The sequence below is a fragment of the Zosterops lateralis genome (assembly GCF_965231275.1).
Source record: "Zosterops lateralis genome assembly, chromosome: 17".
In the NCBI taxonomy this organism is placed as follows: Eukaryota; Metazoa; Chordata; class Aves; order Passeriformes; family Zosteropidae; genus Zosterops; species Zosterops lateralis.
In genome coordinates this window covers 2,132,718-2,154,544 of record NC_139777.1, presented here as the reverse complement: position 1 = coordinate 2,154,544, position 21,827 = coordinate 2,132,718, and the positions used below count along the sequence as shown (strand labels likewise).

The 21,827-nt window shown below is 54.4% G+C and overlaps 1 protein-coding gene across 1 annotated transcript in view; it reads right to left on the bottom strand.

The window, feature by feature from the left end:
- Positions 1 to 21,827, bottom strand: part of NCOR2 (nuclear receptor corepressor 2) — a gene marked incomplete at its 5' end in the record, with an annotated part of 157,478 nt that overhangs the window by 35,266 nt on the left and 100,385 nt on the right. Inside the window, 6 exons of the mRNA XM_083874116.1 lie at positions 787 to 1,351; positions 3,777 to 3,924; positions 8,232 to 8,374; positions 17,467 to 17,529; positions 20,227 to 20,399; positions 21,264 to 21,385. Of these exons, the coding sequence (XP_083730242.1) occupies positions 787 to 1,351; positions 3,777 to 3,924; positions 8,232 to 8,374; positions 17,467 to 17,529; positions 20,227 to 20,399; positions 21,264 to 21,385 (1,214 nt within the window). The remainder of the gene's footprint in view (positions 1 to 786; positions 1,352 to 3,776; positions 3,925 to 8,231; positions 8,375 to 17,466; positions 17,530 to 20,226; positions 20,400 to 21,263; positions 21,386 to 21,827) is intronic.

Sequence of the window (21,827 nt, the reverse complement as noted above, 5' to 3'; positions counted from 1 at the left end):
CCCTCTCTCCATCTGTGAGGCTCTTGGGTGGGGAGGGCCCTGTGGGAAAAGCTGGGAGGGGAGCAGGATGTTTCTCCAAGGAGGAGGCCAGTGTTTCTCCTCCCTGTCCCCAGAGCCCAGAGCCATCCATGAAGGGTCTGAGGCGCTCTTGGCTGCCAGGCCTAGGGGTGGGTGGAGGGCTCCAGACTGCAGTGTCTCAGGTGAAGACCCACTGGCATGGCCTCAGAAAAGCTCACACAAGACCACATTCTCCTGCCTTTATGGCCAGGATGCATAATTTGCCCCTACAGATCTGAGCAACATCTCTGCCAAAGGAGCAACTCGCCCCCTCTTGCACTGGAAACGCATCTCTGACATGACTTTTCTCCTGCCAGTGCCAACTCAGACAGAAACCATTCCCAACCCCGGATGTTGGCAAACCAGCACAGCTCCAGTGTCCCTGAGAGCACATCCCGCTCCATTGCGTCACCCAGATGGGCAGCTGCCACCAGCAGATGCAGTGGCTCTGCACCCAACATCTGCCCACGGCCATGTCCCCAGAAGCACCCGTATGTTGGGACATCACACTGCTTGTTGTGTCACAGCCCCTTTGGAAGCAACGGCCAAAGGGCTGGGGGCACAGGAGGACACAACTGGGAAGTCCCTTTGCTTGGGGGAGTGCCTGAGCAGTGATATTCCCAAGGAGGAGCTCATAAAGGCACCCATGGGCACTGTGACACACAATGAAAAGAAAAGCTCAGCTGGCCCTTGGGTCCTGCCCTTGTCCCCCTGTCCCACCTCTCCTACCTGCTCTTGTCCACAGCATCCTGCTCATCCATCTCGTCTGCGCTGCAGGTCGCGCTGGAGTCGCTGTCGGGGTTCACCCCGGGGCCTTTACTGCCCTTATGGCTCTCCTTCTTCTCGGCCTTGGGCGTCCCCTCCGGCCCCGCCGTCCCCGCGCTGCTGACGCCGCTTTCCACCTTCTTGTCATTCCCCTTGTCTTTCTCCTGGCTCTCTTCGCTCTCCTCCTTCTTCACCTCGCTCTTGCAGGGCTCCTCGCTCTCCTTCTCCTCCGGCTCCTCCGTTTTCACCACGTCCACCACCAGGTCCTCCGGCACCTTCTCCTCGGTGCTGGGTGTCTCCTCGGGAGCTGTCTCCGGCGGGGGGCTGGCAGCAGCAGGAGGAGGGGGGTTGGCAGGGGGAGCAGGGGGAGCCTCGGGGGATGTTGGAGCCTCTTCCCACTTGATTGCCGGTTCTGTGCCGGCGTCACCTCCCGGCCCGGGTGGTGCCTTGGCCCCGTTTTCGCCTCCTTCTTTGGCTTCGGGCCTTGGCGAGGGAATGCTCTCGGTGTCGGAGCTGTTATTTACTGCAGCTGAGAAAAGGGAAGAAATAAAAATAAGGATCAGCCTGAGATTCTTGCTTCCCATATCGCTGCCTCCACCCCCTCCCTTGGGAAGAGAACGCCCTCGTTCCTCTGAGGGGGAGATGATCCCGGGGCTGGGAGAACTGTGCTGGGATCCCCAATCCAGAGCCTGCTAAGCAAAGGGCTCTTCTGGGGGCCTCTCTGCTTGCCCAGCACGACTGTTAACCCCCACCCAAACACAAAATCACACGCCCAAAAGCCTGGAGACTGAGTGACTGGGAAGCTGGATTTTAAGGGAAAACTCTGGCTGCTGGCTGGTCTGGCAGGACAAGATCTGCTCCCTTCTTGCCCTCTCACCCATGGCACATGATGAGCTGCCCCAGACCAGGCACCTCACTGGCACCCTACTCGCTGACTTACGTCACCTGTGTCCCTGGCTCTGCCACCCCTGGAGCAGCCGGGATCATCCCAAAACACTACACGTGTTTGTTGTTATTTAAGCCACCGGTGGCAGAAGAAAGGAGGTCAGGGCTGGTGAAAGGGAAGCGCTGGCAGTGCTACAGGACAGGTTAATTATTACATGGGAAGGATCATTCCCAGATCTGACACCAGTGGCTTGATACGAGCTGGAAGCACAAGTGTCCATGCACTGCTCAGAGTTAGGTGCTGCCAAGAGATTGTTTCTACAGCTGGGGAGAGGATCACTCCCTCCAAGCCTCTGCCGGACAAACATGGCCAGGGCCAGGAACACCAGGAGATTTCCACAGTCCCATCCCAGCGTGTCCCCACCAGGCAGGGCTCTCACGCTCATGCCCCAAAGGCTTCCTCATATGCATTCCTTGACTTGCCTCTCTAGACAGCAGCTCAGCCAGCTTTCAAATGCTGGTCAGGAGTGCCACAGAGGGACTGTGTCCTAAGAGCTGTACATCAGAGCACATCTATCTGTCCTCAGAGTGAAATTGTACCACACTCATCAGGAATCTCAGTCTTCTCTACTCTCACTCACTTGCAAACAAGAAATGAGGTGTCCTGTCACCCAGCCAGCACAAGTTCACAGTGGCTTTGGCAAAACTCTTCCCAAATGCCACCTGATGCAACTCTGAATGCCATGCTGAGACATCCAACAGTGGCTCATCCCAAGCTCAGCCAAGCTCTAGACTTCCTTGCATTCCCTCCAGATGCTGAATCCATAAGTCTACACCATAACTCCCACATAGAGTCTTTCCCCTATCCCTGGACTGGCCACATTGCCCCTGCAACTGCAAGGTATTATCTGAGCATCCCTAAAAGTCACTCTGGAGCCAGTGCCCATCTCCTGAGTAACACCACCCTGACACATCCATTCCCATTACATTTCATCCCCCTGCTTGTGCTTTCCCACAACTCTATAGGGCACCCCAGCAGCAGAACAAGAGCCGATGCTTGGAAAGTGAGGCTCAGAAGCATGTGAAGAGATCCGTCTCTAATCTCAAAATCATGTTGCTTCCTCTCAGGCACTCTTACAAAGAGCAGTAACTACCTTTTACTTTGCTCCTGTGAGTCACGTATCACCTCGCACAAAGATTTACCTGGAATTTGCTTTGTAATGAGTCACTCACAAGGACGATTTGAAAAGATTTCCCATTTCAAGTCCCATTAGCCTGGGTGCTAAGGCCAGGAACCAGTGTGGTGCCAGAGTGCTGGTTATGTTATTAAATTACTTTGACAGAAGTCAAATGGGCATTGTTGGAAAATCGTGCACATTTTCTCTCGACTCCAAACTGCTGCGCTTTCTAAGCGACAAATAGCTGAAAATTGTCACTTTCACGTTGTTTCCTTTCTTTGGTTTAAGGCTGGGAGGGAGAAAAATGCTGCCTTAAAAGGGAAAGGAGGAGGAAAAGCCCCACCAAGGTGCTTCAGCCTTGCTGGTGGGAGACCACGGCTTCCCCTGCCTTTGCTCCAGTGCTGGGCTCTGGGAGCTCCACTGCCCAGGAAAGCAGCAATGCCCTGATGGGATGGGTGGACACAGACCTTGGGGGTTTATCTCTCCTTGAGCTCAAGATAAGCTCCATGAGAGCCCAGAGTGGTGGCTAAGAGCATGCAGGGACCCAAGAAATGTGATTTACAGGAGGCCCTGGGATGCTGTGCACTCTTGGAAAGCGCACTGATGGAAATCAGAAACCAAAGCCATCCCAAAATAGCCATCCATCCATCCAGACGTGAGAGGAGGGCAGTGATCCAGGGCACTCCTTGCAAGCGTGAAATCCAGAGGCATCCAAAATGCCTCAAGTGCTGTGAGACAGCGTCACCTCGGTGTGACTTTGGGGTGACAGACCCCTTGTGAGTGCTGACATTTGCAGCCCCAGAGAGGCCGTGTGTGGTGCCTCTGCCACGACCGGGCAGCAAAATCAGCAGAGCTGAGCACATTCCCTGCCACAGCCCTCACCTGCCTCACCTTCTGCCTCCTCTGCCATCTCCTCCTCGTTGCCACTCGTCCCCGACACCTCCATCTCCTCGTCCTCAGCTGCGGGAGGGAAGGCGGCTTCCTCGTTCTGAACAGCGGCGCCTTTTTTCTTCTTCCTCTTGGCATTCCTTTCTTTCTCCTAAAGAAGAGGAAGAACAGTGAGAGGCAAAGCCTATGGGGAGTTATGGGAAAGCAGAGAGCACTGATCCTTCCCAAAGCATCAAGAGGGATGCTCACATTGCCAGGGACCCCCTGTGCTGGGTAAAACCTCTGAGCACCAGGCTTTGGGACCAGACTTGCCTGTTCAAAGCCTGGCAGTGTGGTGTCACTTGGCCAAAAACTTTTGACTGCTCTGTAACGGCCAAGCCTGGCTCCACAGGGAGCTCCAGCCTCAGCCAGCAGCAAGCATTCACGAGGAAAAATGGCACAGATACATGGACAAGGGACAAGCATGCAAGAGGTCACCAGTGCAGGGCTGGAAAGAGCCCGAGGGTCACATCTGCTCATGACACACGTGTGACGTGTTGGTCCTGCGCATTTCCAGGCTCTACCTCCAGCTACACAAACATGTGTGGCCGCGACTCGAAGCTTATCTGCAGATAATGAAGCTGATGCCCCAGATACGGCCCTGCCAATGTTTTTGTGCACCTGCTCTCATGACCCCTTTGGCAGGTGCTGCCAAAGAACTTTGCCTCCCATGCCAGGGCAGCTGTCACCGGTGGACAGTGGGCAAGCTCAGTGCAGCAAGGCATCCCAAAGGTGACTGCCTGGTGTCCTGGCTTGCCCTGAGACAGCCCCAACCTCCCTGGCTGGAGCACGTGCCACAGCCACGAGGGCGTGGACAGCTGCTCCCTCCTGCAGACCTAAAGGAAAAGTCTCGGCTTTGCTATTGTTTCCTGCTCTTGTTGCTTGAGTAAATATTACCAGTAGGAACAGGCTCATCATCTCCGGCTCTCCCTGCAAACCCCACATGAGTGACGTGTGTAGGACGTTTATTTACATGGATGAAAAGATAAAGCCGTGGTGGAAACGTTAACTTTGCTGCTGGATCCCTGTGCTGGGAAGAGCTGGTCCCCCCCCTTCCCTCACCCCCAACTTTTCAATCCTTTAGAAAACTTCCAGATAAAACAAACAAATACAACTGCTTTTTGCTTGGAAACGCTGCTCGCTCAAAATCTATTTTTATCAAACTGGGCAGGAGAGAGGGAGAAGAGGCACTCGAGAAGCAGCTCTGTGCAGGCGCGGAGAGGCAGCGGGAGGAACGCCAGGCTCTGTGGTTCCCTTGCCCCATCCCAGCCCTGCTGGTGGTGTCCTGGTGCTCTCAGTGTTCGCGCCTCTGCCACGGCAGCGACTCAGCCCCGCACGTTCCTGTGTGAAGCAGCAGTTCCCCATCACGCTAAGGCGGTGACAAAGCGCCGACGTTACTATGGCAAAGACTTCTCTGCCTCTTACTCACGGGTCCGTGACTCAGCCTCGGGCAGGAGCAGGCTCCTCACTGGGAATTAGCTGGGAACCAGCCTCTGCCTCAGCACCCTACTTGGCCACAGCCTGGGGCTGGCAGCTGCTGGCAGAGCAGAGCAGCGAGTGGCCCCAGGGGCAACCGTGGGTCCCTCTCCGGGCAGACCCCACTGCTGATATTTAGGGAAAGCTATAAGAAATACAGGCAGCAGATCCTGGCTACATCTCGGGATGTGTTCAAGGCCACTACTTTGCTTCTTGTGACGCTTACAGCTCCAGGCTCCTTGTGCAGTGTTGCTCCCCTCTGCCTTCCACCAGATATTTCCTGAGAAGCATCCGGGACTTGGTGCCACTCAAGCGTTCTGACTCACCAAGACCACCAAGGTTTGCTGCGCACAGCAAGGACATGGAACCCCACATGATGGGTCACTCCATGCCTCCACTCCTCCACAGTGTCTTTCTGGGCCATCCCAACAAATTTGGCCTCTCTGCATTCACCACCTGGTGTGGCAGCAACAACTCAAACAGCTCCCAAACCCTGCCACCAACACAGAGCCACCCTGGTGGGAAGCTCCCATCAGGCTTAGCCTGTCCTAACAACAAGACCAAGGCAAGTCAGACACACTCATTCCTCAGGAGCAGAGGCCACCAGACTGCACTTCTGAAGCAGTTTTGCTGTGCAAAGCCAGCACCATCCAAAAAAGCAAGGAATGAAAGAAATGTTGCTCAGAGGAGGTCCACAGGACTTGGTCTCCAAGCAGAACCAGCCCCAGCCCCAGGGAAAAACTGGCCTCTCTTTCCTGCACAAGCCAAAACAAGCCCAGCAGTCGGTAGACCAAAGTGACAATCACACCACAGACTGATCCCAGTGAAGACAGTGCCTAATCTCCAGCCACTAACAGAAGGAGCAGCTCTGAGGACACCATGTATCCCAATGCCCTGCTTTCCTTAAATGCCAAGATTAGTGAGTGCACTGTGCAGAAGGTCAAGGCTAAGTGACGCTGATGCCTGGGACACATCCGAGCGGCGCAGCAGCGAAACCAAGCCAAAACACACAGCAGGGCAGATAAAGTGAAGCCTCAAGGTGGCCTGACCCTGCCCCAGCACTAACAGGCTGCCTGTCCCAGGGTACAGCCGACTGGTTTGGTGTCTGTTTCCCACACTGGCACAACTGCCCAGAGTAACCTGCACAGTCCTGGTGTCACACCTACCCGGAAGAGGAGGCTACAGTATTAACGAGCCCCATTTGGGAAATGAATGAGATCTGCTAATTAAGTTTACTCTCACTTAGCATGAGGAGGAAATGCAGAACCACTGCATTTCCCTGCACATGATCAGCAATAGCTGGTGGTGGTGAGGTCAGGGAATAATCTGTGGATGTCATGGCAAAACTGCATCAACACGTGCTTCCCTCCGCAGAGGTCATGGCTCATACTGGCTATAGGATGAGATTTGGAGGCTGGGTTTGGTTGGGATTATATTTAGGAGTCAGGAAGGAAGGTCCATGGCAATTTAATCTCAGTTGTTCTTTCATTTTATTCAGCTTTCTGGCATCTGCTGTTGCCACAAAACAATAGAGTACAATAAATAACAGCTGAATGTTCATTGTTCTTCTCCACGACCGAATCCCACAGCCTCCAATGCTCGAAAAATAAAATGATGATGCTGATATAAACTGCAAGTGAGAGTGAGCAATTAGACTGGAGAAGTCTAGCGGCTGCCTTGGAGGGACGGATGCAGGGAAAAATGTGGTTCTGCAGAAAAACACTTCCGTGATATAATTTCTGCAACATTAAGGAGCAGAGTAAATTAATACACACCGGTTCCACTGCCAGCAAAGCTGTATGATCTTATTTCAGATTCTCCCCAGTAATGAACAATGATATCTTTCTAATGTAACTTTTTATGTTCAGAGGGCTTGATGCACATTTCACAGACTATTTCATTCCAGCCTTTATATGGGTCTGGGGGTCTTTTATATAGTTTGTTTGCTTTGTTTCTAAAAACAATTCCGTGAAACATGGGAACACAGGAGTGTCTCTGTGCATAGAGAATTAATAAAAAAGAATCGCCGATGTCTTCTCTTTCTCTCATTCCTATAGACTGACTAGGATATTAAATTCCTGGGTGAGTCATTGAATGTTTTCCTGTCTTTCTTTTTACTCTTGCTGTAATAGCTTGCTTGGAAAGATTCCTGCATTGAACATTGTCCTTTGCATTTTCAAAGCACCCCTTGGGGGTTTAGCCATGTGAATTCTATTAGCCAGAAACTGGGAACCCCAGGATACTCTACAAATGAAATAATTATAATCTTTAGTGTCTCTGAGCAGTCCAAGCTATCTCCAGAACACCAAACAAGCCCCACTACGTTCACACCCTGCACCACATGCCAGGAAAGAAGCAGCATTAGCCCCATCTGAAGGGGAAACTGAGGCACGGAGAGGTATGCACATCTGCTTGCAGTGCTGAAGAAAACCTCTTTCAGAGCCAGGCTTTCCTCACATTGTCCTAAATCCCTGATTTTCTTCATGACAAAGCAAAGCAGTTTAAATCCCTGATTTTCTTCGTGGCAAAGCAAAGCAGTTTACTGCAGGTAACTGCAGAACCTGCAAGGCACAAACCCATGTGGCCCAGCTGGGCTCTCTGCTCACCAGAGTGGAACAGCACAATCTCACCAGAGACAAAGTATTTGCACAGCCATCAGAACTTGCATCCTGGCCAACACAGCACAGCCCCACTCCTCCTCCTGCTCCTTATCTCCCTGCGTACCAGCCACACTCCAGACACCCAGGCATCTCCCACGCAGCAGCTCTGCCTCATCCAGACCTCCCAGGGACAGATGGGTGGACAACCCTTTCCCGTGCCACTCCACAGTCCCCACAGCTTTCACACAACGTGATACAGGCCCCCCCTTGGCTGTGGAAAGCATCCAAGCACTTGCTAGGAAACATCCACGGTGCCCAACGCAGGCTGGGACGGGGCTCTCACCATTTTCAGTTTGTGCTGCTGTAGGATCTCATCCAGGTTCTGCCTCTTCTTGTAGTTGAAGTAGAAGTTTTTGCACTGCGACACGGTCTTGGAGCCCACCATCCTGGCAATGGCCGACCAGTTCCGCCCATGCTCAAGGAGACCTGGAGATGGAGGAGGCAGAGAGGAGAAAGGTTTAACACCAGGTGCACTCACACAAGGGCGGCATTATCCACACAGGACGGGAAACCTCCTCCGTGCAAGCCAAACTACACAGGAACAATATGGTCACTAGCACCTGTCTGAGTGGCTTCTAGGCCAGGGGATGACCTATGAGAGCCTGTTTTTCTTTCCAAAGGGAAAAAAGGCACTCTGCTGACTGTCACTGGAATAAAATACATCCCTGAGCTGTGTCTTGGCAGTCACGAGGACGAGCGGTGCTCCCTATCCTTTGGGATGGCTGCAGCAGGTGTTGGCACACCCAGGAGAACTTGGGACAGCTGCTCTCAGCCCCTAACATGAAGCAAAGGCTCTTCCCACCCTCCTGTGCCCTAGTGATGATTTCAGGAGGGGTGGCAAGGCACACAGCCCTGTTAGGGAAGGAGAGGGAAGCCCGGGCAGGTAAGCCCAGGTGATGTCCCTGGCTGGGAAAAGGCGTGCCAGGGGATTAGTGCTGATCACAGGCTCATGAGCAAAAGCAGCTTCCCAGGTCAGGCATTGTGCCAAGGGCTGGCAATCCTGGCCAGATGGTGCCACCTGAACATGGGGCAAACCCAGCAGGGTGGAGGAGGATGAGGAGGAGGAAGGAGACAGTCAGCACCCTCTGCCCTTGCCATCTCTGCAGAGGTATCTGGGCACCCCATGTCCTGCAGATGGAGGTAGAAATTACAACCACAGCCCAGTGGCACCTCAGGCTCCTGGAGTTCACCTGTGAAAGAACCATCCAGGCTTTCTGGGAAGTAACACCTTGCTGCCTGCAGTTATTCCTGCCGTGTGGCTTGTCCCTTGGTGGTGTCTCATGGGGCTGGAGCTGCCACCAGCCTGTGGGACACTGCCAGCCCAGCTTTCTCCTGACTGCCCATGTGATGCCACTATCAGGCCAACAGTTCCCTAGCCTTTCCCTGCACCTTGTGAGGGCACAGGATGCAGCCTGTAAGTCCAGAGGTACTATACTGCCACAGAAAGGTAACTTCAAGATTAAATCCAGCAGGGAGTGAACCTGCTAACAACATCTTTCTCCTTTGCTGGGGGGCTTTCTGCCCAAAAACCACCAACCACAGAGCTCTGTGTGGCTGGCAGCAGGCACTGACCACTGGCTCCATATCCAAGCCCCTCCCTGGCTGTTCTGACACCATGGGGGCTTGGGACCACAGTGAGTGCCACACTGGGGCTCCTGGCACGGCTCTGTTTGTGCCTGGGAATGTGGCAGCTGTGCCCCAGCCCTGCTGCCATCCTCCTGCCAAGCTGCTGCCATGTGTCAGCCTGGCCCTAAAGTGCCAGCCCAACCTCTGCTTCAGCCCAACAACAAACCCCAGGGGACAGGCTGATCTCAGCACAGCCACACGCAACTGGGCCCAAAGGACCTGCCCCCAGCCAGGATCTGTTCTGTGAGCCCATGCAAGGGGAGGGCACAGCAAGGGCTGAGGGCATGGCTGCATTGAACAGATGGCACCATGTACCCCCTGAGAGATGAAATCTCCCTCTCTGCTTCCCAGGTCCTGGAGAAAACCAGCAGCACCCAGCACAGCAGGAGTTAACATCCAGCTGGTGCCTGTATCCTGCCCGTCCCAGCACCAGGCTTATCAAATTGCATGTACGAGGCATCGCATGCACTGAGCACCAGAAAGGCCCCGGTAAGCCAAGAAACAAGTTTGAGGTTTAACTCTGCAACTCCCAGCCTTGCTCAGCCAAACCCACGACCTCTGTCATCCCGCTGACGGGCTGGGACTTCTTAAAAAAAATAAAAAAATAAAAAATCACATCCGGCCACCAACCCTGAGGCAACGAGTGGGGCAGGAGTCCTCCCCCTGCCGTTGCTGAACGCCGCAGGGGAAAACAGGACAGTCCCCAGTGTCACAACCCATCCCCTCTGACACAACCCGCTGCTGCCGTCCAAAGCAAACAAGCAGCTCTGTCCCTCTGCTCATCACCACTCTGGTGGCCCAGCACCAAGTGTGACAGCCGGGCCAAGGCTGATTGTGTGCCCCCGGCAAAGCTGAAATCCACACACTGTGTGTGTGTCTTGATCAAGGCAGCGGTGTGGATGTGCCGTGGGAACGGGTGTTTTGGCAGGAAAGATGCCAAGGAAGCAGGACCTGGCGTGGCAGGGCTCGGGGATGGGGAGGTGATGGATGTCACCGTGAGTGGTCCCCAGAGCGTGGTGTGACCTTTACCAGGCACAGGCAATGCCAGCTCCTGGCTGTCCTGCCCCCTGGCCAGGCTGGCTGTGCCCCTGCTCACCGGGACACTGCTGGAGGAGCCTGCAGCTGACCGGGCAGGTGGCCACTGCTGGGGAGGAGGGGGGGGGGAGGAGGAGGAGGAGGAGGAGGAGGAGGAGGAGGAGGCTGCCTGCAGCCCGTGCCCGCGGGACCAGCAGGGAGCCCCGCCACTCTTCTTCTCCATGAAACCAGAGCAAAACAGCAACACTGGCTTCCCACGCTGTAGTTATCCGCACGCTCGGGAGGGACCAGCCGAGACACCCCCCCGGAGGTGCCGGAAAGCTCCCGGCTCTCCAGGAGCCCCTTCAGCAGAGCCACCCCCAGAGCCCGTTCCCGCTGCCCCGCAGTCCCCGGCGCTCCAGCCCTCGGTTCCGCATCGCAACTGAAACTATGACTAACCGAGTTCTCAGATCCCCAGCCAGGCTGAGCCCCTGGGCTCGGGGCGGGGGCTCCGCACGCGGCTCTGCCGCAGGCACACACACACACACCCTGGAGGTGAATCAACCCCATCCTCGGGCCCCCGACACCCGACTTACGTGCTCCGGCTCCGGCGGGCAGGGAGCACACCCGGAGTGTGCAGCGGGCGGGCTGGGAAGGACACGGCTGTCAGGGGCACTTCTTCAAAGCCCCCCCGGGCACGGCAGCCCGCGGCAAAGCGCTGCGAGTGCTCCGCTCACACCCTCCCCACGCATTTCTCTTTCGCTCCCTCGCAGCAGCCGGAGACAGAGAAGAAAGCAAAGCCGGTTCCTTAAATCCTGGGGGCGAGAGGATTTCAGAGCCATGGGCGGCCGGGAGCGGCGAGCAAACCGAGGCACCGAGGCTGGGAAAGCAGGTCACAGGCGGCAGAGTGCTGACCCCGATGGCAGAAGTTGGTGGGAACACATGCTCCGGCCCCAGCGCTCTCCCGTTCTCCGCTCTCCGGAGCGTTTTCCAGCCCGCTGCAGCCGCGCTCCTTAAGGTGGATGGAAGCGCCGCCAGTATTTTTTTTTTTTTTTTTTTTTTTTTTTTTTTTTTTTTTTTTCTCCCCTACCTCATCTCCTTGCTCAGCAGCTCGGGGCTATAAGGGAGACTGTGCAGTTTCAGGAGATGCCCCGAAAAATATAATAATTCAGGAGATGCCAAAAAAAATATAATAATTTAAAAAATAAAAATTAAAAAAAAAAAAAAAAAGGCAGGAGAAAAGCCGAGGGGCGGGAGCGCGGCAGCTCCGCTCCTGCCAGCCCGGGGACGGGGAGCCGGTGCCGTCGGTATGTGGCGGAGCAGCGAGCAAGCTCTAATCTGTTCCTCTGGCTGACCCGGGGCTCGTTGCATCTGAATGTGACCTCTAGACAGAGCATTAATAACGAACGTGGCGCTGACCCAAGCTGACAAGGGGTGCGGCGCTTGGCACCCGCTCCCGCCCTCCCTCGCTCACTTTCTGTCTCCCTCGCTCTCGGCTGAATGTCAGCGGCAGGGGGAGGGATCCAGGAAAACAAAGCTTGGCTAATAGTTTTTTTCTCCGCTCTCAAGTGAATCAAAGGCGCTTTTCTTTGGGGACGTGCGCGCCGGAGAGCCCAGAGCCGCACCGAGCTCGGGACACCTCGGCCCCTGCCCTGGCACAGGAGGGATGGGGAGAGCTTTGGCACCGCTGTGGCCATGGGCAGACCCAGCTCCGGTACAGCAAGTGGAAGCTGGAAGGAAGAGGAGCTCGGAGAGCGGGATACTGTGCTCAGCATCTCGGGGAAGTGAGAAGAAACCTGGAGAAGGGGCAGCGCAGGAGATCTCTGCTCTCTGCTCTCTGGGGGTTTTCACCAGAGATTATTCCAAGGCTCTCTGGTATGGCTGCCCAGCTCCACCCTGGGCTCGTAAAAGGGTCCCTTAATGGGAGCTCGCGTGGATTACCAGACCAAGGTTATAGGGGGAAAACTAAGTGATACTATTCCCTACGCCCGACGGTACCTGGTATGATCCTTCAGTACCTCCTGCGCCCACACACCCTCTCGGGAGTGAACATGGAGGCAGTTCTGGCTACGGCACAGCCAAAATGTGCCGCAATCCTGTTCTGGAGAAGGACCAGCCCTGTGGAGTCAGCGACACCACCCAAGGCATCCCGAAAGCGTGGTCTGCATCGCTTTCCCGCACTGACCTCGGGGTGGTTTGCAGAGGAGAAGGTGAGTAACTTCTCCAGGGCCATGGATCAGTGGGTGGCAGAGCCAGGTGCACGCCAGGCTCCTGATGCTGTGCCAAGGGAAGCAGTGGGGATGGTGTGTGGGGGAGCCCACATCCCCACAGGCATTGGGGTGTAGCTGGAGGGACCATGGCACAGGCAGCTGGCTCAGTGTGTTATTCCTACCCACAGTAGGTGATGCCCTTCTTTCCTTCCTTCCTTCGTGGGTGATGCCCTTCCTTCCTTCAGGTGATGCTGGCACCAGCCTGCTGTGCTGTGCTCCCAGTGGGCCTCTCTCATTTGGTGACTGGACAGAAGCATGCCTCTGATGTGTCCTGCAGCTGAACTTCCCAGCACCTTTTCACACCCATCCTGCCACTTCTCTGCAGGGAGGCAGTGTCACCAAGCAAGGGGTGGGTACACCTTGCAAGGAGTTGGGAACCCCAACCAGCTCAGCTCTAGTGCAATGTCCCCTTTCTGCTGGTTCTGGCTAGGGATCCTCAGCTCCCAGGTCTCCCTTTTGAAATGGATAATTCTTATAGCACTACATCCACCTGCTGCAAAACCTTGAGCCTGTACCCTGATCACAGACCTGCCTGGTTTTACTACTCTTCCCACAGCCTTTCTTTTTTGCTGTGTCCTATCCTTTGACAGGAGGGGACAGTAATCCCCCTCAGGATCCTGCTCCTGGAGATGTGCCATCCCCTCTGGTCCAGCATGGCAGTGAGTACACGAGGAGCAGCCACTGCTGGCAGGCCCAGCTCTCTTCTTTCACCTGGTTCGGATACTATTCCCGCTCCCTTATTGTTGAAAAAATAATACTCAAAATTAAAATGTAGGCAGCAAATTATAGTAATTACCCAGCAGTTCCTCCTGACAGGCCTTTTGTGTTCCATTCACTGACACTCACTAAGCAAATCCTCGCAGTTTGCTCCTACACACTCGAGAAACATTCAGCCAAAGGTGGCAGAAAGTGCAGCTCTGGGGGCACGGTGGGCACCAGCACCACAGGCACAGTCCTGGGGGTAACACCTTGGCTGAAAGGCAGCCAAGCACCAGCTTGGGACAGCGGGGATGGGACTGCAGTCAACCACAGCCTCACTCACCAGGGGAAGCGTGGCTAATTTATGCCTTGGGCACAGTTGTGCCCTCATGGCACCCAATCTGCCCCATCCTGGTGATTTTTACCAGGTCGCTTTGTTCAGAGTTTGTGACAAACACCAGGCACACACAGTGCTCTGGCTGTGGACACTGGGACAGCCAGGCTGGGCTCTCCTTGCTCTGAACTGCCCTTGCACCCTGCCTGGATAGAGGACACCTGAATGGAAGAGCCCAAGGCACATCCCACCACAAGGCCACTCAGGAGGACAACGTGCAGTGACAGGCATAGGCTGCAAACCAGTTTCTCCAGCCCACTATTACTACTATCAGCAGGTTTTTACAGTTGTAAATAGCTCTGATGGGAGGAAGGGAAGGCTCCAACATGAGCACAGGGGAGACAAAGAGAGGAAGGTGTGGAGCTGCCAGCTCCCCAGCATCACCCAACCAGCTCCTGCATTTCAAAGGTGATGCAGGGTGGCTGACTTTATTTTAGTTTTGTGAACAGAATGGAACTGGGGGAAAAAAATGGTTCAGGTCAGTCCAAAACTCAGATGAATTGTTGGCAGCACTGAAAATAAGCGTTCGAAAGAATGCCTTCGGTATCCAAGGGAATATTTTATATCTACCCAAAAGGAACTATATAGGAGTTTTCATGGGTTATTTAGCTCTCTGTCATCAGTATTTTACATTCATGCCCAACCCTCCTCTGCCTCATCACGCTGACTCCATCCTGTGGCCTCTCCGTGTCCTCAGCGTGGGAAAAGGCATAAAGATCCCCAGGCTGGCTGTGCCCTGAGGACAAGGAGCGCAGAGCCTGGGCAAGGCACGGGAGGACCTCAGCAAGAACCTGCCACTTCCACCCGCCTCTTTTCAAAGAACAAAACCACTTGTTAGACACCACGGGGAAAACCCCGAGCTGGGCGAGAACAGGTACCAGACTTTAAAGACTAACAAAGGTCATGTCGAAACCTCCCGGTTCACCGAGTTCAGCTCCAGGGCGGTTGCGGCTGCCCTGAAGCTTTGGCACCAGTGGTGACACTTGGTGGAGGGGCTGGGGGAACAATAAACCCACCCACTGCTGAGGCTGGTGTTCACCCACTGCTGGCAGATCCCCTTCCAGCCTACCTTGAACTCCTGCCTGTGTGGGCTCATCCAGCAGGTCTCCCAAAGGCAGGAACTGCCTCAACGTTGCCTTTTAAGGAGCAGCCCCATCCCACTGCTGAATGCCTCTGCACCCTGCCCGGCAGCAAAGCAGTGGGTGCTGCCTGCTTCCCAGCTTGGGGGGAAAAACCTTGAGTAACTCTGGTTAAATCAAAACCTCCTGCTTTAAGGATCACAGCCGTGGCGCAAGGAGATAATATCAGAAAAACACATTCCCCCATCGTTATCCCAATCTCTGCACATTTTGACAGACTACTGAATCGAAGTTTATTGCATAATGAAAGTGTCATTAAGCAAGAACTTTCCTCTTGCTGGGTTTTTGTTCCTCTATTTAAGTTTAGTAACACGGTACTCCCCTTCACCGTCTCCCCTGGCAGACACAATCCTGCTTTCTCCTGGTTGGAAACTCCCTGTGCAGCTCTGTGACTGTGGAGGAGAGCAGGCAGCTCTGCTCTCTCTCTGTCCCAGGGCTGTTTTTCTCTCACCTCCCTGAACACAAATGACATGGAGTTTCATGCCACACACAGGAGAGCCAGGGGTGGACAGCAGGGCTGGGCTGATCTCCTGGTGCTTGGAGCAGAGGTCACCAACCATCCCCATCTGCCAAAATACCCCAAAGGTGGTAGGGCTGACTTTCCCTGGGGCTCACATTTTGCTGAACTCCCTAAACCAGCCAGCTATGGGCTTTTACTGGTACCAGTATGGAGGAGGGTGCCTTGGGTGGCCGAGTCCTTACAGTGAAGAGACTGTGCCTGTGCCTCTGAGCCCAGCCTGAGCAGGCCACCACTCCCTCTGACCCTGCCCAGCCTTGCTGGCAGCAGCTCTGCCACCGCCTCCTCCAGGCTCTGAGGTTACCTCCGGAGTTTCACAGTTGCTGTGAGTCGGAAACCCCCACCACACACGTCCCTGGAAATGCCAGACACGGCCAGTTCGAAGCATTAATGCGGCTGCTTCCTGGCAGAGGGGAATTTGGCTTTTCTGTAGAAGTCTGGTGTTGCAATCTCAGTTTCCCAGGTTGTAACGAAGGGAGAAACAATCAGCCATTGGGCTTTACACCAGCAAATCTCCCGGCCTCCTCCTGGCCCCTGGGCTGGAATAGTGCTACATGCTCCCACGCTTCATCCTTCCTTCACACAGGCTTTGGCAGCTGGTGCTGAGACTCCTTAAGCGCACCTCCAGCATCCAGCATAAAACAAGAGGCACTTTTTAACAACCAGATGCTGATCTCCAAAATAAAGCAGTGCTCGGAAAAGATTCCTCCAATGACCCTCCCCTGCCAGCATCTGCTCACCCCATTACCTGGCCCCAGGCCAGTTTGCTTGATTAAAGTCTATCTATTAAGTTTTGTGACTATAGAGAGCCCCGTTCACAGCAATGCACAGGATTGGCACTGGGTTGTAAAAGAGGGTTGGAACAGCTTAAAGGCGAGCGAGCCAAACACTTTGGGATATTCACAGGCAAAGTAATCCAAGTCCACAGCTCCCATCGGCACCTGGGCAGCCGGTGCTCCAGAACATGTAATCACCATCCCAGCAGCAGGTGCATTTTCCAAGCTGAGCCGAACCTGCTAACACGCCTATTTGCCTTTGCCATCCCCGAACGGCGCTCATTTCCATTTTAATTTCCCATTTACAACCCTCTCCGGGCCAGGAGAGTCGGCAGCAACGCAAGCGGGATGCACGGGCTGGGGACGTGAGCTCGACAGCCCATCAACAGGACGTGACTTTGGCAAAAAATTAAAGCAGTGAAAGAGCTGGCGCAGGAGCGGCACGAGGAGGGGAAGTGGCAAGGAGGGCTGTGCTACACTCAGCACTTTTTAAAAACGGTCTCAGCAAAGGCTCTGAATCAGCTCCAGGATGTAAAGTCACTCCACGGTGCCCGCAGCCCTTGGCTCTCGAGAGCTCCCCAACACGTGCCTGCAGAGTGCTGGGGTTCACCATCCTCTCCCTGAATCCCAGAGCTGCAAACAAGGCAGACACTCTCTGTGTGCCTGGAACAGATCATAAACTGAGGAACTGAGGCCATAAAGCTCCAAAGAGTGGGGTGAAACTACACCCCATGCACGCTACACGCACCAGCAGCTCCAACGGACAACGTGTCTTCACCATTTCCTACAGCCAACTCCTGCCCTGTGGGACATGCATGGCTCCAGCCACAGCCCAGCCATCCCTGGTGCTGGCACAGCTCCTGGGGCTGGAGAAGCTGAGCACACTCCCTGCACCGTTCGCTGCCTTCCCCACACCCTCCCTGAGGCGTGCTGGGAACAAACCAACAGCAGGACAGGCAGGATCCAGCCCCACTGCTCAGGACCCACCACACGACACCAAAGCCAGCAGTCAGATGCTTTCTATCTCCAATTGCTGGGTTAGCTCCAGCACAGCCGATAAAATAAAGAAAATGAGTGTGTCACCTTTTTTAGCCGTCTCCATTTCCTCTTCGGTCCAGCGAGAGCTTTCATTCATTTCCAGAGAAGCTGGGAAGGAAGAAGGAAAGAGAACAGTCAGCTGTGAGTAGGAGCCAGCAAGCCCAGTGAGCTCAGAGGAGGTGTCCCAACACCCAAACCCCGTCCCATGCCCTGTTCCCTGGAGGCATGACAAAACCCCACGCAGTGCAGAAGTGCTCCCACGAGAAAGGCTGTCATGGTGTGGGCTTGAGAGGCTTTTCCACACCACCACGTGTACCCCATGCACGACACCCCTCAGGATGCACCTCAGTGATGCCAAACCTCCCCTTTGGGCCTGAGAATGGCAGCAGATTTCCTGCTGATGGTGCCACGCACCCTGGCCCAACGACAGGTAGCTAAGATGGAGCTGGCTGTGGCTGTGTGCTTTGGAGGAGGCAGACGCAGGGTGGGACCGCCAGAGACGGAGAAACAGCGTCACCTCAGCGGTGGCTTTGGCCGACTGCATCTGTCACGGGTGTTGGCCGTGTGACCACGGGCTCCCTCTGTGCCATCACTGGGCTCTTGGACAACACCTCCGAGCCACTTCCAGCAACAGTGGGGGCCTGTCTGGAGCAGTGCCCGTAGAAGGGGATATGCTGCTCCAGCCAGGAGGCTGATAGGGGTGTCAGCATTTGATGCTGCCTCTCTCCCCAATTCCAAGCAGGTGCTGGGGACACCGAGGTCCTGCATAAAGCCTTCACTATGCACCAGTCCTGCTGGCAGCCTGGCACAGAGCAAACCCTACAATAACACACTGGGGTGTGAGTCAGAGACAAAAAACAACTCGGTAAGGAAACAGATTTCCGGCTCAGGCTGCCAAGGGGTTATTACTCTAAACAACAGGCAAAGCATTATTTCAACAGTGATGAGAGATGTTTTGACAGTGTCCTTTCAAAATGGAAAACAGGCTGATAGGTTCAGGATAAAGAATACAGGCAAGAAGACAAGGAAGGATCTTCCAAGAAGCTCTACCAGAAGCTGAGACCCTGTGGGAAGACAGTGTGGGTTCCAATGCCCAGGGCATTGGGCAGAAGAATCTCCTTCAGAGCCGGCTGAGCACGATTGCAGGTGTCACCTCCCGGAAAACAGCACAGGTCACTGCCTCCCCCAGCACCGTGTCACCCCTGGGACAGCAGCCAAGAGGGAGGGAAATCAATACCTCACTGCTTCCCCCTGGCAGGAGGCAGAGCCGGGGCCACAAGGCTCGTTTACGTAAAAGCGAGTGTCCCCAACGCCGTGCAGGCCCTTGGCTCAGCTGGTGATGGCTGTTATTGTATGGTACAGAAATGTCACAGAAACGGCCCGTTTGGTTTGATTAATGGCATCGCCTGAGGTTGCACAGTTATGAAACAGATGCCTACAGGGAGCTCTGGCATGCTGCAGTTAAACCACAATACGGTTTTGTGCTGTTTTTTTAATGTTCAATTGGTATTTAAAATGCAATAACTTTCTTAGCCAACCTAAATTAAAGCGCTATTGGAGAGACATAAAGCGAAATCAATTGCTCAGATATGTCACTGGAATTGATCCATTCCTTTTTCCCAATTTAACATGGTCTAAAGGCTTTCCTCTGTGTTCGCAGTGAAGTTTATCAAGGACTCTGAGATACCAGGATAAAAAAAAAATCCCATCTAAGTTACTGGCATTAGCTGCTGCTTCTCTGCAGCACTGCTGAACAAGTTGGAGGGAGAGAGCAGGGCTCTGTTGTGCTGGGGACTATTTATATCGCCTGTATGAAAACAGAGCGCTCGCAATCAAGGCTTCAGCCAGTTGTCAGCAGAGAACAGGGAGGCGAAACACCTCCGCGTGATTTATAGCACATGGAACAGCACAAGCAAGAAACTGCAGAGCAAGGAAACCGAGAGGAGTCACCCTGCTTTTATTTTTACCTGCCTTAGGTAGCGCAGCAATAATTTTGTACTTTGGCAGAGTAGAAAATATAGGAAAATCAGCCAAATTCCTCGATGCATTGGGTTCTGTAAGTCAATACATGAGCTCGCTCCCTGGGGTGGCAACTACTGATGCTGCAGATGCCGGAGGCAGATGTGCCCAGTGTGGGGCTGTGGATGCTGCCATGAATTCCCACCTAGCCCAAGGCCAGCATGGCAGTGTGGCACGGCTGTGGCCACGCTGTGGGCTGGTGCAGAGCCTGGATGCCACAGGCAGCACTGTTTGCTGCATCAGGCATGGATGGAAATGGACCAGCCCAATGCCCAAGGCCAAGGAGGAGCAGATCCCACAGGATGCAGCTGCTCAGGCTCCAGACAAATTTGTAAACAGCAGGTAGGAGAAGTGGCAGAGACCCAGGCCAGCCTGGGAGTGCAGAGCAGGGTCCTGTGCAGAGGTCGAGGGGACTGGGAAACCAGAGTAGCCACAAAGGGAACCAGCTCCAAGTGCAGGAGGGACACAAGCCTTGCCAAAGCACTGCTAAAACCGAAGGCTTCCCTTTTTGTCTTTTGCAACACTTTGCCTCTGAGGCCTTAAAACCCATTAACACTCATCCAGGACTGCCCAGACTTACAAATGCCCCTACTTATCCTAATGAACCACGCCAGTAATTCCCATAATAGACAGAAACATCATTGCTACTCCCCAGAAAGAAAGATTTCACAAAGGAAACCCCTCTTCCACTAGCGGGGAGCAGAGCAGGGTGACATCCCATCCCAGCACAATGGATACCCCAAAAGCCCAGCCCAGGGCAGGGTTCCCTTGTCCTCTGCCACCTACCCAGCTCTGCACTCTGCTGTGGCGTGGCTGCCTCCTCGTTGTTGGCTTCGTTGGCCATGGAGCGGGTGATGCGGCCCTTGCGCCGGCCCTGGCTGTTGGCAGTTTTGCGACCTTTGGAGGTGACAGTTTCCTTCTCATCGTTGTCTTCTCCAGATGTGTCGTCGTTCTTGTCCCTGCAAAAACAGGGAGAGAAGGAAAAAAAAAACCAAAATGTTGTTTGGTTGGTCTGATTTTTAGGTCAAGCAATTATTTCTCCGCACATGTTTGGGGATTTTTCTTTTTTGTTGTTGGTTTTTTAGGGGGGCAGGTCTGCAGCTTTTTTGCAGACGCAGGCTCTTTTCCTGGCTGGGATTGGTGGTGGGGTGATTTGTGGTGGGGTTTTCTTTCTGCAGCTGGCTGCGGCTCCACCACCAAGTGCACGCAGAGACCTGACGGAGACAGGTTTAATACCAGACCATTCAAATTCATCCCTGCCTCCTCCTCATTTATCTTCCTGAAAGGGACCTGCTGGTAAATGTCTTTGCAGCCTAGCTATAATGAAGCCAGATGTTCTTTTAAACCAAGTATTAAGCCCATTACAGATAGCGAGCGGTCTGCGTGCCAACCTTCCCCTGCCACGGAGCTGATGCTCGGCGTGAGGGAGGCAGGGCTGGCTGGAGCTCTTCATCTGGGACTGCTCACGTTGACATCAATAACACTAAAGGTGAAGTGCTGCGCTCCGCTGCGCCCCGATTGCTCCTCCAGCTCCCAGAGACTCTCGTAACAACAAAACAAGCTGGAGGATCACGGGGGCTTTGCAGATTGATTGGGTTGATGCAAAAAAAAATCCCCCATATCGTGTTGCTTTCCCAGTTTGGGAGCAGTAGGGATGAGGAATGAGGAGGAGGATCTGTCTTTCCCTCCCTGCAGAGGAGGTAAGGTGGGCATACACAATCCTGAACAGGGTCAGGCAGCTCTGGACTATGCTGCATCCCATCATCACATTCCACCACTGTAGCCCCAGCCCACTGGAGCCAGGCAGGGAGGGTGGTCCTTACTTTGTCAGTTCTTCTTTGTCATTTTCTGTTTCCTGCTTGTCTTCCTCCTTCTCTCCCTCCTTCTCTTTTTCTTTTTCTTTTTCATCTTTCTCTTCTTGGCTGCTCCGGGGCATTTGCTGCTGCTGCAAAACAAAGGACATAAAATAAACCAAGCCCTCAGCGCTGAGGCGGACACAGGGCAGCACCTGGGCCAACCCAAACAACTGCTGGGAAACAATGCTGGGGGCAAGTGGCCAAGAAGAAAGAGCTGCAGGCAGAGGGTGCAGGCAGGGCACTGGTGGAGGCCACAAGGGCCGAAAGCCTTCCAGGGAGATCAGAGGTAATTCAGGATCAGGCATCGCTGCTGCACTCTGGCTCCTGTTCCAGGCAGTGGGACAGCCCCAGCTGCTCCCCTGGGATCAGGCAACAAGCAAGGATCTGATGTGAGGGCAAGGCAGGGAGGTCAGAACTACCCTCCTGTTGTGGCTTGGCCACATGGGTGGTGATTTGCAGCCACTGGATGCATTTTGCTGGAGCATGAAGGAGACAGGGCACCAGTGACACCCCCAGGCTCAGCAATATCAA